General features: G+C 35.0%; 1 protein-coding gene across 2 annotated transcripts in view; it reads right to left on the reverse strand.

The window, feature by feature from the left end:
- col11a1b (collagen, type XI, alpha 1b) overlaps positions 1-7,801 on the reverse strand; it is a 175,342-nt gene extending 167,541 nt beyond the window's left edge. The window contains exon 1 of one of the 2 annotated variants that reach the window (XM_073917530.1): positions 7,434-7,801. In XM_073917530.1, the coding sequence (XP_073773631.1) occupies positions 7,434-7,554 (121 nt within the window). In that variant the 5' untranslated portion in view covers positions 7,555-7,801. 2 annotated transcript variants of the gene reach the window in all.
- Between the last annotated feature and the right edge of the window lie 11,159 nt (positions 7,802-18,960).

Genomic DNA, 18,960 nt, shown 5'->3' on the forward strand with positions numbered 1-18,960 from the left:
AATTTTTAATTTCATTGTCGCACAGTACTTATTTCAGCTAAAAAATTATCTTTTTCTTACCTTTAACCAAGGGTATTCATTTTGTTTTGCCAGGGAATTTTATTGAATTGAAATTAAATAATTTAAAGTTAAAGTAAAAACAAGTTTAAAAAAACTGAATATTTAAAAATATATATATATTTTTTTTGTTTCATATTTATTTTAGCAAAAAGTATCTTTTTCTATTTCGCCTCATCAGCTCATTTTATTTTATTTAATTGAATTTAAATTAGTTAATTTAAAATATTTTATTTTATTTTATTTTAGCACAGTTTCAAAATAGTCTGCTTTATGTTCAACTGAAGAAAAAAAAATTGACTAAATCTTGGATTGCCTAAAAGGTGAGTAAATTAACAGGAGTTTTTATTCCTTTCTTTTTTTTACAGCAGGCAATAACTCTGTTAACAAACAGCTAGATGAGAAATGAGGAAAAAAAATCTACAGGAACATTATCACCTCTGTGTCTGTCAGTGCATACAATAATATTATCAAAAATATGACAAAAACATTTAGGAAAAAATTGAGCAGCACTATCCAAAGACACTTTCCATTTGTCTAGCAGATTGAAGAGACCACTCTGCTATAAAACTGCTGTTGTCAGAAATATACTTGTAAAATGGAAATTAATGTCCAGCCGTTTACATTTCACAATTGCTTCCAAGTACAGTTGGGTTATTATGTAATTTTACAACATTATCCAAGTTTAAAAACAAGAAGCCAGTTTCAATACATATTGTCAACCTCTATTACGGCTTTCCCTTATGCAACAGGGCTCATTTGTCTTTGAATATTAAGAGTCAGAATATACACAGTCAATTATCCTTCAACAAGTGGGGACTTTAATGCAATATAAAATATCTGTTAACTGACAGTTCATTATATTTTGTGATTCAAAGATTGTTTCAGTTATTTTATAATTTATGTATGCTTTTAAATTGAATTATAGAATCTTAATTAACTTTTGACATTAAAAAGTTTGAAAATTTGATTGATTGATTTGTCTTTTGTTGACATTTTTAAAAGGCTATTTTTTATAAAAGTGATATATTACCTGGGTTCCTTTTGTAATTTAGGGCTTAAAAATAGCCTGGCAATAAACTGGCAGTACTTGTTATGTTATTGTACGGAATTCTCAATATTCTCTTATGCAATTTATTGTTTCAAAATTCTAAAATGTCAATAAAAGTCACTTTGTTAAACTGCCCAGTTAAATGTTCTACACCAAAAGTGAACAGAGCTGAGATAAATGTCCCATAATGCAATCGATAAACATAAATAAATGTTAAAAATCCATAGATTATGAAATGTGTAATGTTTTTTTTTTACTGCGTGGGCGCCATTTTTCCATCTGAACAAACAATTCCCTAAAAAAAAACTTTGTCATTTCGCAATAACGCTAACTCAGAGCGACAGCTTTACTGTACCCAATTCCCCACCTTCGCATATGTGTTATAACTGTCAATGAAGCAATTGTACTTTTACAAGGAGCCTGAGCAGCACAGCCGTAAAGATGTGAAGAAATATCCAGTAGGGATAATTGACCCCCCTCCATGCAGATCCATCTACAAAGCCAAACATTCCAGAAATCACTAGTCCCGGTCACTAGTGCTCCTCTACTGTTATGGCAGCTCAGCACGGGCTAAACTTTACAAGCAGCTCAAGTCCACCAATATGTCAGGTAATACACTTCATCAAGCTGCTTCCGCCATATATGTCATACGCACAAGGTTCTGCTTTCGCTCAGCCAGCGCCCCACAAAATGGCCCATTTCTAATGATCCTTAACAAATCTATGCTAATGCTTAAACCGGCCGAGAGATTTATGATTTGATTAATATGGCAATTTAGGACCTGGTAGTGTAAAGCAGACTCTGTAATGTCACACTGATTTATTGCACGGCTTGAGTCTTTTCGGCCTCGTCTTTGATGCCACGAAAAGGAAAAGTTCCAGCCTCACTTGAGTCTGATGAATGAGGATGTGCGCAAGGTCAAGGAGATAAGACCATCAGCTGGTTTACCAACATCCATCACTATCCGTACACAAGCCTCTAAAATGCATCTGTTTGTCATCACCACGGTAAAGTCTCTGAATCTGAGAGGGTTTAAAGGAGCACGCTACATTTTTTTTTAAAACTAGGCTCATTTTACAAGTCTCTTAGAGTTAAACAGCTGAGTTTTATAATTTTTTTAATCCATACAACTGAACTCAGGGACTGGCGGGAGCACTTTTAGCTTAGCTTAGCATAATTCATTGAATCTGATTAGACCATTATAGTTTAACAGCTGAACAGAACAAGTACAAAATGTTTTTGTTGTTCTTTGCCAGCAAAAACATTATATCAGACTTTACCAAAAACAATAATGTTCGTTTGGAGTGTTTTGAGAATTAATTTTTTTTCCCAGAACTCACTTCGCACCAACAAGCAATATGTAATGGTGGATTAGAAAACCCACATAATATAATAGCCTAAATATTGCTTTTAATATCTCAAGAAATTAAGTTTTAACAGTTTTTCATGTGAGAATGTAGTTCTTCAAAACTCAACCCTGTGGTTTATTTATAAAGATTGTGTTTAATTTTAAGTGTACTTTGGCGATAGTGGAGATTCTGACTTCCAGGGGTGACGCCCTGTCTTCGATGGCTCTATAATTGTTTCATGAAATTAAGTTTTAGCGGTTCTTCATGCAAGAATGTAGTTGTTTAAAAGTCAAATCTGTGATTTATTTATAAAGATGGTGCATATTTAAAAATGTTTTTTTTTTAAATGCGGAGATAAGTGACCTCTCTTAGGGTGCTTTCACACCTAGACTTTTGCTGCGGAACCTGCCCAGTTAGCGCGGTTTGTTTGGCATATGTAAATCCAGCAATCACGCTCGGATCCGTGCCAAAAAAAATCACTCTGAGATTGCCTGAATGAGGTGGTCTCGACTCGTTTGAAACGCGCTCTGGAGCGGATCGATTGTAGTGAGAAAGCGATACGATCTGAGCCTGGCTACATCACATTGTTTTATGGATATGTAATAGGCATACGGCTATATGAAGAGAGAATTTTGAGTATTTTGAGTCATTCCAGAAATCCCAAGTCTCCCTCCCGACCCTTAAATACGTCACGCACCCTTCTCACCCCTGCTCACTGCATACCTCCTCGCTCTTCGGACATGTTGCACGCACCCTGTCAAACACCACCAAACCACCACCCCCCCTGACAGCTGAGCGGGACTCTTTGAAACTCTTTGAATCGATTTAAAGACAGATAAATCGATTCACAGGTGTGAAAGCACCCTTAAGCAGGTCGCACACCAGAAGAGTAAACTTAATTTTTTTTTTTATCCATTCAGCTTTCCTCAGGGACTGGCAGGAGCACTTTAAGCTTAGCTTGGCATAATTCATTGAATCTGATTAGACCATTAGAGTTTAGAGTAAAGTGTCAGTTTATGTTGGTCTTAGAAAATTATGTTACAACAGAAGAGTTAAGCTTTAAATAAGAAAATTATTGAAAATTTTTTTTACCAAGATGCTAATGGTCTAATCTGATTCTATTATTTATGCTAAGCTAAGCTAAAAGTGCTCCCACTATACCTAAATGCTGAATGGATTTGAAACTGTTCTCTTTAATTTTTGTAAAATGAGCCTTTTCCAAAAAAAAAAAAAAAAAAAAAAAAAAAGTAGAGTGTTTCTTTAAGGGTATGGGATCTAAGGCTGAATGAATGACCTGCACATAAATCCTCCAATTCTGACTCCCCCGCTACTAGAGACTGCATAAACTTCTGAGTCAAGTCAAGTGGACATATTTGTCGGCTGGTCAGGCAGCAGACAGGAAGTATCTCTTTCAAAGGCCTAAAAACAATAAACTGTATAAACAAGAATGACTAGTTGCTAAGACTCATTACTCTCTCCTCTCTTTCTTAGTGTTGGATTAGAATCAGAGTTTTGTTTTCATACGGTCTGACATCACAAAAGGGCTCATTTTCCACCGTGTCCCACTCAACTAAGCCTGGGAAAACACTTTAGAAGAATTATGCGTAAGGCTTTTGATAGATCAGCCCTATAACACTGTGCACAAGCCACAATAAAACCGACAAAACCTTTATAAAAATGTACTGTAGGAGGCTAGGAGCTGTTTTTGTTAATAACAGACACAAGGGAAAGTCAGTCAGACGCTTGGTCATCACAGACCGATTTAATTATATTTTATTACTTTAGTAGGTCAAGATCAGAACCAAAATATTCTGAAGGCTCTTCTCCTGCTAAAATAAGGCAGACTTGAAAAGATATGAGAGAAACGTTTACTTTTTTCCCCATTATTTTTCTTAACCATATGGTAAGAGTGTGCAGGAAGTGCTGATCCGCTAGTTCCTGTTCCACATATGTGGCCAGAAGCTGAAGGGTGGTGCTTTTTTAGGGTTAGTGAACATACTGAACACATTATGGTGTCAGCATGGCAAAACCTGCAGATAGCTTTGCCTCAATATACCACCACCAAGTCCTAATGCACTGAAAGCACAAGTGCATTGTTCTTCCTCTCTGAAAGGCCTACATGATTTTATTTGAATGAATTGAATACTTTTACTGAGCAATGACGTTATACAATATTGTTGTACAATATTACAAGAGATGTCTCTTTCAAAATAAAAGTTAGAATTTAGGGATTAAAGAATCCTTAAAAATGTTTACACAAAAATATGAATCAGTAATTCATTATTAATAAGATCATAAGAAAAATAATATTTTTATTTAGTAGGGATGCATATAATTAAACAAACTGGCAAATAATATATATATATATATATATATATATATATATATATATATATATATATATATATATATATATATATATATATATATATATATATATATATATATATATATATAATTTGATTAGAATAGTAAGCATGTCAACTGCTAATATTAAATTAAAATAATAATAAGAAATGCTTAAGCAATAAATTACTTTTGATGGATGCCGTGGCACTAGAATAACGACTGCTTTATTTTTATTTTATTTTATCAAAATTATTCATACAAAACTGTATTACTATTTCTCTTTTTTAATGTATCTTTAATCAAATAAATACAGTATTGATTAGCAGACATCTTTCAAAAACATGAACATATCTTACAAACCCAAACTTCTGTATATATATGTATATATATATATATATATATATATATATATATATATATATATATATATATATATATATATATTTTTTTTTTTTTTTTTTTTTTTTTTTCAAAAAAAATGTGGAATATTCTCCTTAAACAGCTTAATTTTCTTGATAACACTAAAACAGCTGTGCACAATAAGCCTAGCATGTCTACATCCGCGTGCAAGCTTGTGAGCTTAATGATGCGGTGAGGTCTTAATGTAGCTTTGTAAAAATCACTCTGTTGAGAGTTTCCATTCAGCATCACCCCCACTGACAAAACAAAGAGCTGCCCTCTGTATTATCATTCTAAACCAGAGGCAAAAAAAAGCCTTTGAATAAAAGGCATCCAAGCTCTTAAAGGAGAGGGTAATAATCTGTAACTCTTACAAGTCTCTCTCAAAAACGCAGTGCTACTGTTTTTTCTTTTCTTAACTCCAAACTAAAGGTCTCTTTGTGCTCTTCAGAATGCCTCTCAGCATTACTGCATACCTAAAGGCCTCATATATTCCAGATGTGGAGAATTGGCAGGAACTGGACCCCCCTCTCACAGAAGCTCTTAAAAAATGTCTGTATCCAAAATCCATTATTGCAGCAAATAAGCACATTTCTTCAAATGCACATCCAAAATTAAAAATGCTGGACCTTTTCTTTGTATTTTACAGTTCCTGTGTAGAGACCTATTACATGGCAGTCTTTTTACTATAAAAAATGACAAAACCCTTTTGTTCAATCATTTATCATCTGAATAATTCAGTCTCTGAATTGACTTTAAACTTAAAGTAAATTCTTGAACACATGCAGTCAAACACTTATTAGATTGCAAGAAACAACCATTCCGACTAGCAATTAAATGTCACACATCTACTTCATAATAAAACAAACGACAAACACAAAAAAAAGTCTTCCGCCCTTATTGGTTGAAGTATTGGATATCCATGTGGGTGTGGCCAATATTTCATGTGAACTTGCTGATATCTTCATGTCAAACAAACAATCTCAAATATGTGAGCTAAAAAAGTGTCTTTCGTTCATGGAAAGTAGCCGTGGTCAGGATGATAATTAAACCAAAAATGTGAAAGCTCACTATTTATTTTTTTTCCACTTTCAAAATTCCCCACCTCCCAAATTGGCCTGCAGAATAGAAATGTGGTGAAGACATTATCAGGCAGCCATTTTGAAAGAGGTATGTTTCATGTCTGAAATGGCCATCAGGAAAAAAGCAATGTCATTTTACAAAGTGTGTATTTTATCATATTGTATTTTGTAATATGAAACACCAGACTAAAAACCAAAGTCGAGACAGAACAATATGATGTGTGTTTTTATTTTTCTATTAGGCTATTAGAGAGGACTAAATGTACAAATGATGTATTAGGCAACATTAAGTAGACAATGTGTCAGAACAATTCTACAGTGGCTGTCTGACAGATGACTGGTCTTTAGTGTGGACTGGGATAGTGTGGAGAAACGGTCTCTCTCTCTCTCTCTCTCTCTCTCTCTCTCTCTCTCTCTCTCTCTTTCTGTCTGAGCAATAAACTTTTCTGATTTAATTCTGGGCACTGGAGTGCCTTACTTGTGTGTACAGGGTAGTGCAGTTGAATCATGAATTGATGAATGCTGCCTCAACAGGTCAAATATAATAGTTGCCAGATTAGCAATTTAATCTAATTGGGACAATATCCTACATTAAAATGTGTTTGTATATGTTCAATTAATCTGCAGGCCACCAGTGGCCTTAAAATCTATAAACAAATAAAACTTTTTTAAAGAAACCTTCACCTTAAAATAATTTTGTTTGTAAACTGTTTGTTGCATAATTTAAAACGCTGTATCATGCATTAAATTAAATATATAAGTATAATAATATAAATAAACAGCCAGTGCTGTAAAGACATCAAATACAAAGACACATTACATTTTCTCATCAAATCATTTAATACCACGAGGCAGCAATTTCAGGCAAGATGATGCTTAAAATATTATTTTAAACACTTCTCATAGAGACTGAACTCTAAAAAAATGCATTTTAGTTCTGACCGCGCCTGTGATACGATCAGCTGTCTAGGTAGGCAGCTCGGTAGTTTTTGAGCCACAGCCAATAATATTTCCACGTTATAAACAAAGTTTTAATTATATTTTGACGCAGGAACATACTCATTAGAAATTGCCTACCTTAAAGAATTAAACAAGCTATACTGAAGGCTAGCACCATCACTCGTGAACGATGCTCCTCAGCCTTACCTGCTCTCACTTGTGTTGCCTGTAGGACAAAAGTCAGACTGAAGATTGCACTTAAAACGGAGTTCCTGAGACACTTTTTCGTTTTCCATCTCGTGGACCACCTTTCCTTATCCTTATCCATGACCGGAGCCCCTCAACTGCGTCTTAATTTCAAAATCGTTCCTTTTTACTCAATCCAGATTATTGTCAATTATTTCTGCATTGCCATGAGCGAAAATATCAATTGGTTTTACGTCGTGAAGAAACTCCACAGTCCCTCCGCCCAGCAGACGCTCAGACTGAAGGTAAACGGGCTCTTGTGAAAAAAAGGGAAACCCGTTTGTTCCCTGAAGAGCCCAAGTCTTTTTGGAGGGTTGGACGTGTGGACTAAACCTGACCCGTGAGGAAAAAGAAATGAACAAGGGAAAAACGGCCGTCTTGGAAAGATCCGCCCATTATTTTGACGAGTGCTTCAAAAGTTTGACACCGTTCCCCCGAAACCTCAGAGCAAAGGTGTATCTGCTCTGAGGGATACGACACCGGGATGATGGGGAAGGGACACCGGTTTACAGGAGGAGAGAGTCACAGTCACAGAGACTTGCCTAGGATGGATTTTCATCTTTGAATCTTGATTCTGTGTTACAGGACTGGATAAAGACTCCAAAGCAACACGTTCTTCTGTTACTTGGAAGTGAATGTATTTTTGATGAATGTGTATTCTTCCTGTCTGTAGTCTGTGTTTAATTTAAAATAGAATTTGATTTCCATTTTGCTCTAAAAAAAAAAATGTTGGCATAGTCAGTTTCAATACAAATTTGGGTTAAATATGGACAAACCCAGTTGCTGGGTTAACATTTTTAATGATAGCTCAAATGTTAACAAAACAGTTGGATTTATTCATATTTAACTAAATTCAGCTTAAAAATAGCAAGTTGTTTTAAGGGGATTGTTCACTCAACAATTTTTATTTACTTATACCCTCAAGTGGTTCCAATTATTTATAAATTCTTTATTCTGTTGAATGCAAAATATAGGCTATTTTGAAGAAAGCTGAAAACCTGTAACCATTGACTTTCAATTTTAAAAACAAATACTATAAAGTCAATGGTTACAGGTTTCCAGCTTACTTTAAAATTATTTTGAGTTCAATAAAGCAAAAAAAGACAAACTGGTTTGAAACAAGTATGGGAAGAATTGATGGCAAAATTTTCTGTGGTTGGTGAATTATTCATTTAAGTGTATAAAAAGGCTGGAATAAAATGTAACAACAGTAGCACTTATCAAACTAGTCAAATATTTCTTTGAGACAGAAAAAAATATATATTTTTAACATTGATAACAAATTGTTCACCTGAAGTAGCCCATTTCAAATTACTCAAGATAGCCAGAAAAGATACCATCCACATGAATAAGAGCTACAGTATGAGTTTTCATGGCCAAGTCGGAATATCTTCCAGAAACATTCTTAAAATGATCCAATCGCCACAGACGTCTGAAAATAATTACTTTTTAAAAGTCATCGGACAGGTGGTGGCTATATAATCCAGCAGGCAGTCTCTTTTTTCAATATAATGTTTAAATATATAATTGACAGCATAACAGCGGTAATTGTCACTAAAATTCAGAACACATTAACCATCATTATGTTATCCCACAATAAATTGAGGCCATGCAAAATGCCTTTGAGAATGCAGAGGGAAACAATAAAAGTAACTGAAACAAAGAAACTCTTCACATACTGTAATATATCTTGTTTCATGAAATGCTGCAATGAAAGTGCTTTCAATGACAGATGGGACAGTTCTGGGTTCAAACTTTTACTTCACGTCGAATGCCAAATTCTGACCTGAGCAGAATTAATGTGTTTAATACTTTAAAAATAAATTAAGTAGATACATCCATCAAGCCTAAAGCAATCCTGCTTTAATAAAGTATTGAAAGTAGGAACATGGAAACATTTAGATAACTCTACCTTCTGCAGTGAGTGTTCATTACTTTCCCTTTAAGTACACAATAGGATTTGGCCAACCGTTCTGTCTGGTTTTCAAAAGAATAATACATCTAGCAAAAACTCCATTCAAACTTTTAAATGGTAATTATAATTAAGTAGATTGTTAGGCTACCTTTTTCTCTTTACTTATTTTTTCACCAGCATTTTCATTAAAAAGTAATTTGGCATTTTCAAAAAGTCAACAAAACCAGATATTTTATATTGCAAGTGTATATTTGTGGCAGCCAGAAATACAGTGTATCAATTTTAATATTTTATTTTTGTTTAATACCAAAATCATTACAAGATTAAGTAAAGATCATGCTCCAAGGAAAGTTTTAATCATTGTTATCTGTAAATCTATCAAAACATAATTTTTGATTTGTAATATGCAGGGATTGGACAATAAAACTGAAAATCTGACAATCAGCCGAGTAATAGCACAGTTTTTGCTTAAAATACTGCAATTCACAAAACAGTATGGTTTACATGATGTAAACTGTCAACTTACAGAGTTTAAAAGAAAATTGTTGGTGCGTGTCTTGATGGTGCATCGGTGACCAAAACAGCAAGTATTTTTGATGTATCAAGAGCCACGGTATCTAGTCTAATGTCAGCATGCCACCAAGAAGGACATCCAACAGGAATAACTGTGTATGCAAGAGGAAGCTGAAAGAGATGTTCAAGTGCTAACCCGGATTCAATCATAAAAATAAAAAAAAACATTGAACCACAGCTGTCCAACTCACTGCAGAATTAAATGTGCACCTCAACTCTCCTGTTTCCATCAAAACTGTTTGTCGGGAGCTCCACAGGGTCAATATACATGGCTGGGCTGTTATAGCCAAAACTTTTGTTTCTCATGCCAATGCCAAATGTTGATTTCAATGGTGCCAGCAGCAAACATCTTGGGCTTTGGCCATGTACTGCTCTCTGATGAGTCCACCTTCCCTGTCTTTCCCACATCCAGGAGAGTAACATTGAGGAGAAATCCCAAAGAAGTGTATTACCCAGACTTTTGCATATCCAATATAAAGCATTGGGGTGGATCAGTGATGATTTGGGCTGCAATATCATGGCATTCCCTATAGGCCCAATACTTGTGCTAGATGGGCACGTCACTGCGAAAGACTATCAAACCATTCTGGGGGACCATGTATGGTTCAAATACTGTATCCTAAAGGAGTTGCCATTTGTCAGGATGATAATGCACCAAATACACAGAGCAAAACGGGTAAGTGGAGGGGTTTGATAGACATAAAGTGAAGTTGAACATCTCCCATGGCCTGCACAGTCATCAGATCTGTTTATTTTTCAGCCTTTTTGGGGTGTTGTGGAGCAGCGAGTAAGGAGACTTTTTCCTCAACCAGCATCACGCAGTGACCTATTCTGGAAGAATGGTTTAAAATCCCTCTTGCTACTGTCCAGTACTTGTGTCTGTCATTCCCAAGACAAATTGATGCTGTATTTAATGCAGAAAATACACTCTCAGAAATAAATGTACGCGAGCTGTCACTGAGGTGGTACCTTTTCAAAAGGCACAAATTTGTACCTAAAAGGTCCATATTAATACCTCAAGGGTACTATTATACCTAAAAAGTACAAAAGTGTTCCTCTTAAAATGTTTAGGTACTAATATATATTCTTTTGAGGTACCAATATGTACCCTTTAAATACAAACGTGTACCTTTTGAAAAGGTACCACCCCAGTTTGCGTACCTTTTTTCTGAGATACTGTATAGCACACAACACAGTACTAATACATTTTTGTTGTCTAAAACCAGGGTTTTCAGTTTTATTTCCCAACCCCTGTACATTGCTAATCAAAAAAATCATTTCTGATATATTTACAGATAAATCAACAAGATGTCTTTATAAAACATTTTTAAAGATAATCACACATTTTTTTTTAAAAAAATCACCCTTATGACTGGTTTTCTAAAGGGTCACAAATGTTCTTTTAAAGATCTTAAACAAATTTTTGTAAATAATATTCTGTTTCGGGCTGCATAGTGGCTCAGTGATTAGCGCTGTCGATTCACTGCAAAAAGGTTGCTGATTTGCATGTTCTTCCCATGTTCATGTGGGTCTCCTTCGGGTGCTCCTGTTTACCCCACAGTCCAAAGACATGTGTTATAAGTGAATTGGGTAAGCAAAATTGGCCGTAGTTTATGAGTATGTGAATGTGATAGTATTTTGATTAGTCCCAGTACTTGGTTGTGGCTGGTAGGCATCAGGTTCATTCCGTTGTGGCGCTCCCTGATAAATAAGGGACCAAGGCAAGGGAAAATAAATGTATTAATTAACTAATGTTCTGTTTCTTGCAGCTAAAAAAATCTTTGATTGCCTGACACTGAATAATCTAACAGGACATTTTCATTTTTTGTGTGAATCGTCCCTTTAACTGAAGCAAATACAGTCCAAGATAAAAAAAGACAAACAGTCCTAAAGGTTTTATTTTATAATGTTTTCTCTTTTTTCTCTTTATTTTCAATTTAGAACATACAATTTTCAGCAGGATCCACATTTGTATTACTCTTTTATCTATAAACCATGTGCTTAAGAAATTATTGCACATGCATCCAAGTTATACCATGGATTGTATAATTAGTCCATAATTAAGCCATTGTAAATGAATGACCTTCGCTTTTTTGTTTTTAGACATCTCGAACCTTTCAATTTGTTTGACTGTAGCTTAACTTCCCGTTCAAATTTAACTCAAAAGACATATACTCTCACGCCAGACATTTTAGAGGTTCATTCTTCAAAAGCAGTTGAAATGAATTTATACTGTATGTTGATGGATCAGAAGTTTTGAGGCATGAGGCAACCACGCTGGTCTCGGCTGCTTTAACGTTTGATTTTGGTCAGATCCTGACCTCAGAGCTGCTTGTTCTAGGTCACTGCATACATCTTGGTTTTTGAGGCTTTGTCTTGACTTCTTTTTTGGCCTGAGAGGGGACTGTCGTTTCATTGTAAGCCAGATGGTAGTGCACTGATTGATTGAAATTGATCGACAAGGTTAATGCATTGTTATCTGACATTAGCTGAAACTCTACTGCTGTGAGGTAGGCAGAACTTACAGTAAGTGTGCGGTAGGTTAAGGAAGACTGAGCCTACCACAAGACTCTGGAATGTGTTCCAGTCTGAGTGAGATTTTCATTGATGACGAATAACCAGCTGCTTAATGTAATACATTTTGTTATTTACTTAAGAAGTGATTAAACTTAGTTGTGGTGCTGTCACAATATTTAAAGATAGACTACAGCATGAGCAATTTTTTTAGTGTACAACTTATGGTATATACCTCTTTTAAAGGGTTCCATTATGCATAAAAAGCAAGATTCCTGACTCATTAAAAGTCCAGAAGGTTCAAAAGACATACTCAATACCGGCTGTATACCTTGGAAGGTTCAACCAGAATATTATAAAGCTACGATAATGCTTTAGTGGGAACAAGAAACAAAAATAACACCTTAATTCAAAAGTTTCTTCTTCTCTGTGTCAGTATATTGCAAGCATTCATGAGCACTGTGCAGTGACATACTGTATACACTTAAACGTATACCTTTCTTGACTTTGAACTATAACAGCTCTGCAATGAACAACATACTGTACTGTATAACCTTCATTTTCCTATAAAAACACAATGAAATGAATATTATCAATGGTGATAAAATTTTTCAATGTCATTTAAAGTCGTTACTGGACATCAAAAAAACGTTATCCTTAGACACTAGCTAGACATTGAATTTGAGTCACCAGACGTCATGGCCTAAATCTAACCTAATACTAACGTCTTATGATGTTGTGTGCCTACTGGACAATAACTAAATGCACTACAGAATGTTACGTTTTACACACATTCACAAATTAAATGTAAATGCATGAGCTTTTTAGAGTGTAATACTCACGGTAACACTTTAGAATAACTACTAATGAGTTATAAATAACTTGTTAAATAAAAGTTAATAGTTTGATAATTATTTATAACTATGCCTTATAGATAGCCAATAGATAACCTACAAGCTGTTAGTTAACAAGTTATAAATGATTTGTTAACTGTATTTTAATGATTTATAACTATATCTAATAAATTAGTATTAGATCATGAACAAGCTGTTGGTAAATTACTTACTAAAGACTTAAGTATCAGTTAGTAGTTTATATATGTTATTGGGACGTTGTTCTAGTTGCAACTTTTCTTTATTTTTTAATTGTTAATAACTGAGGAATAGTTGCAAATTTAGAATAACGTCCCAATAACATACATAAGCTAATAACTAACACTTAACTAATATATTAACTCACACTTTACAGATTGTTTATAGTTTGGTAACCATCTACTAATACCAGTGAGCCAAACTTTTCTAATAAAATAATTTTTATTTATTTTTGTTTTCATGTTTAGCACAAACAGCGCCCAAACCCCATGGGTTTGTATTATTTTGTATACTGCTATTTTGTATACTGCTTTTGTACTCAACATTTTATCTGTCATTTTATATCACGTCCAATTTCTGAGGCTTGAACTTGCTCAATCCATTTGCTCTTTTACAAAGTTTCACTGGTATTAGTAGATGGTTACAAACTATGAACTACTGATCTGTAAAGTGTGAGTTAATATATTAGTTAAGTGTTAGTTATTAGCTTGTGTATGTCATTGGGATGTTATTTTAAAGTTGCAACTATTCCTAATTTACTAACAGTTAATAAATAAAGAATAGTTGCAACTTTAGATTAACATCCCAATAACATATATAAACTACTACATGATACTTATCAAGTTTTTATTATGTAATTTGCCAACAGCTTGTTCATGATCTATTACTAATTTATTATGTATAGCTATTAATATTTAAAATACAGTTAACAAGTCATTTATAATTTGTAATTTGTAACAGCTTGTAAATTTATTTCTATTGGCTATCTTGAAGGTTATAAATAATTAACAAACTATTAACTTTTATTTAACAAGTTATTTATAACTCATTAACTAGTTATAATGGTTAGTTATTCTAAAGTGTTACCATATGTTTTTTCAGTACTTTTCCCACCACTGAATATGGAATAATAAAAATATAGAACTGTTTATTAACATATTTGCACTGTTAATTACTGCATTGTAATTTGTCAAATGTGGAAGAAACTGTATAGTAGATGCTCCGATCAATTTGCCAAAGATTGGTATCAGCCGATAATCACATTTAATGACTCGAATGGTATTCGCTGACCTGGCCGATCTCATGAAAGATGTTTGTGTTAGTTGCAGATGTGTAAAATATTTGAATGACCTTGCGTGTATTTACGCGTTTCTACATATAAGAACTGAAAGAACTACTGTGTTTTTGACATTATTGCAAGTTCACTAAAACCTGGCTGGAAATATTACATAAATAAAACATAAAAAACATTTTTTACACATGAATATTTAATAATATAACTTCTTGTAATATTTGTATTGCAATAAACATTAGTTTTATAGGCCTGTTTTATTTTAGTAAGAAAGTAATGCATTTATAGGTGTGCATTTTAACTTTACATTGATTGAGAGGTTGAATTCTTCTTCCATCATTTGCAAATTGTTTCCAAATTGCATTGGTAGTCATTTTTCTTACCAATTTTTGTCTGTTTTATCTATTTTTTGCAAAGCTTCTTCTGACAATGACATGTTCATGCATAAATGGCTGTAAGAGACACGGTTAAAAAATTATGCAACATCTTTAATTTGTTCTCTGTTGTAAGGAGAAATCTCCACTTAAGTATCATACTGAGTAGCAGGTGCTTTAGTAAATGTGCTTTATACATTGTAAAGTTTAAAGCATTGATACTCTGTATTTGCTGATCGCCATAACAAGGAATCGGTAATCAACATCGGCTGCAAAAATCTTTATTGGAGCATACTGTATACAGTTTCAAAATTGCACTTTCAGATCAAAAAAATTGGGAAACTAAACGTTTTTCCCCCTCACAGTTATATGGTGTAGTTGCACATTTAGCATCTCTACGCGTTCTTTATTATTTCAGTTTTTGATGAGGTTCAATCTAGCAACGTCATCAGCCATCTGAAGCCTTTTGTTTTTAATAATTTCCCTTTGAAACACACACACAATAGCACTGCTGTCCTTGTTATGATTTGCAGCTCAGAAATACAGCATAGTGTACAAACACTCGGACCATAAATCGTACTTTCTAGGCTGATGAGACATGAAAAGTATGACAAAATATTCAATAAGAAAATGGCTTACGATAAATCAGTGTGAGCAGTATAATTAGCGCCAGAATCTCTGCATGTGTTCGCAGCACGTCTGTACATTAATTACAGCAGAGCCTATTCCCACTGCTATTCATTTTAACATGATCACACGACTCGTTTAAACAGCTCTGACTACAATCGAGTCAATCCACTGACATCAGTAAACGATAGATGGAACTCCCCAAATCTATTAGCATTGGCTTGTCTTATCTGTTTTCTTAGGTGTGGATACACAGGGAAAGCCACTGGAAGAGGTGAATTAAGGTTCACTCTTGGGATGTTCCTTACAAATGACTAAAAACATCACTAATCTGTCTTGAGGAGTAAACCCTATTTTTTTTCCCCCCAAGTAACAAGTAAAATGTTAGCAATTTACTTGACAGGCTGTTCATAAGAATGTCATGACACCTTTATTATCATGAATATGAATGAGATATTATATGTGCTTATGACAACTGTCATTAAGTGTCATTTACTCATTTGCTGTATGTCATTTAAAATGCAAAGGTGACATAGTTTGAGATATCTTTGTTATAACAACTTAACATTATGAAGACAACAAAACCTGTTTTTGTCTTTGTCATGACAACTTGCCATTACCAAGAAAACTAACTTGTCATAAATCTGTAATAAACATGATCATGTAATGTTAGGGGCGCTGACAACGGGGTTGAGGATCCAAATGCAGGTTTATTATGAGAATGATTAGGCAAGCAAAGGTCAACACAGGGGCAAACAGGTGTATACAGGAAATCCAGAGTTGTGGTCAATAAACTGGCGGATGGCCAAAGGCAGGCAGGGGACAAGAATAAACAATAAAACAAAACAAGGGTCTAACACTGTAAAAAAAGGGCATGGAAAAATGTGTTGTTATGCTCACAGATAAAAAAGACTCAGCCCTAATGTGTATGTGCGTGCTGTTTAAATAGTCTATGTAATCAGTCTTTCACAATCTTCTGTCTGTTTGTGTGCAATCAAACATGATCTGGAACAGGTGTATGTGTGTGTGGTGCATGACAGTATATGTAGTCAGGAATGGCGAATTTGTAGTCCATTAGCGATTTGCAGCCACTCGATTGCTGATAATCATAACAGATCAACATGAGGCCATTATAACTAATTATCTTTATTCTGGTCACTTTTTTCAGTTGAAAAAAAATACTTTGTCTTTAAATTTCAATCTGAATGATTAATAATCTTATAACCATGTCATTAATATTTAATTACATTTTATGACAAATTCAAATTGTACCACTGTAAATATTTATGACACCGTTAGAAAAATCATGACACAATTATAATGGCCTCATGAACATTATGTTTATTACAGATTTATGACAAGTTATTTTGTCTTGGTAATGTCAAGTTGTCAAAGATAAAGACGGGATATGATGTATCTTGTTATGTCAAGATGTCATAACAAAGACGTTACCGATAATGTCACCCTTGCATTAAGAATGCATAATTGAGCTGATGACAATGCAACATAGGCTCATTCTGAAAGCGTAGCCCTATATACATTTCTGGAGGTCGTGAATTTTGTAGCCAGAAGTACGTATGACTGCATTTCACCTTCTAAAGTAACGATTTGGGCTGGTATGACGGTGCTCCTTTTCTAACCTCCCAGCTGACAGCTTACCTCCATATGGACAGCTTTTCTGCTGTTACCAGTTTGTCCGTGTCACAATCACCAACCATTGTACTCCTTAGACTCCTTATAGACTAGAATCATGAACTCATCCATTCATGGACTACATTTTCATACATGCATTCCGCTCGCACACACGTTTCCTCATTCTGACACACGCCCCACCGGAGGATTGTCAAGGACTGATTACAAACACCATTTAAGCAGCACATGCTCTAACTCCAGTTGCCGAGTCTTGTTTACGTAAGTGACATTACAACACATTTTCCTTGTCTTGTTTTCCCATGTTTTGACCCTCGCCTAGTTTGTCTTTTTGTCACTGTCTGCCGCCTGCCTTCAGACCTCTTGCCTGTTATTATACTACGATTCTGGACTGCACCCGTGTTGACCATTACTTGCCTGACATTCTTAATAAACCTTCATGTGGATCCAAACTCAGTTGTCTGTATTACTGCCCTTGTTACAGTGCGGTAGCTCAACATGTACGTTGGTGGACTTCAGACACAGAGTGGAGTTGACCGCAACAACGTGGTAAAAATCTGGGGGATTTTTTTTTTCTGCTTTGCTTTTCAAAACACTGTGGTTGGATTTAGGGAAGGGGGTGGGTGGGGGTTTCGGTCAGTTGGTCAGTTAGGAACTCAGTCAGTTGACAGCGGCCTCTAGTGAATTTACGAAAGAACAGCAGACATGAATGGCACTCGCAAGAGACATTTGAGATCTGAAAAAGCGTACACAGCAGCTTCTGGTGGTTTTGCGAAAACAAAAGCTGCAAAAAAATTAAATAAGAAAAAGGGTCATTGTAAAAAAGTAGCCCAAGAAATGCTTCTGGAGATCACATATTTTGTAGTTAGAAGTATGTATGGCTGTATTTCATCTTTAAAACAAACACTAAAGAGCAGTATGATGCCTTTCCTTTTCTCGCTTACCAGCTGACTGCTCACCTGTATGTGAATGTTTTTTTCTGCTGTTCCTAGTTTGTCCAGTAGCTCGGCCTGTATGTCGGCGGAACTGAGACACAGAGAAGAGTTGACGGGATTCGAGTCTGGTGAAGAACGGTTCCAGAAAGCAGATAAGACAAAAACAGATGGCAAAAAATAAAATAAACAAGTAAATAAAAGAATGTGGTAATGTCTGGAAACGTGGTAAAAATCAGGGAGCTTTTCTTTTTCTGGACTTCTTTTAAAAACACTGCGAGGATAGATGGTGGGTGGGTCAATCGAAGCTTTTCAAATTACTATTGGTTGGGTTTAGGAAAGGAGGAGGGTGAGGGGATTGGTCGGTTGCTCAGTAAAGCCTGGTTTATACTTCTGCGTCAAGTGACCGGCGTAACCAATGGCGCATGCAACGCGAGTAGCTGTGCATTTATACTTCTGCAGGCTGTCTCTGTTGGTCTGCATTAACACTTCCAAAATGCTAGTTGGCAGTGAGGTGTTAATGTGTATCTGTGTCGAGTTTCTTCGCCTGTGTTTTGTTCTTTCTGAACACTTCCTGGATGTATTAGTGGCTCAAACTCACTCATTTTGAGGCAGGAGCCGGTGGACGTGTAACAACTTTAACTATGAGACAAAACACAAAACAAAACGTTCCATCCGGAGCTCCTTTACAGGACTCCACACTTGTAAACAATCACTCCATCGGGCTCGCACAGTTCGCG

Source organism: Danio rerio, chromosome 2 (genome assembly GCF_049306965.1).
Source record: "Danio rerio strain Tuebingen ecotype United States chromosome 2, GRCz12tu, whole genome shotgun sequence".
Classification (NCBI taxonomy): Eukaryota; Metazoa; Chordata; class Actinopteri; order Cypriniformes; family Danionidae; genus Danio; species Danio rerio.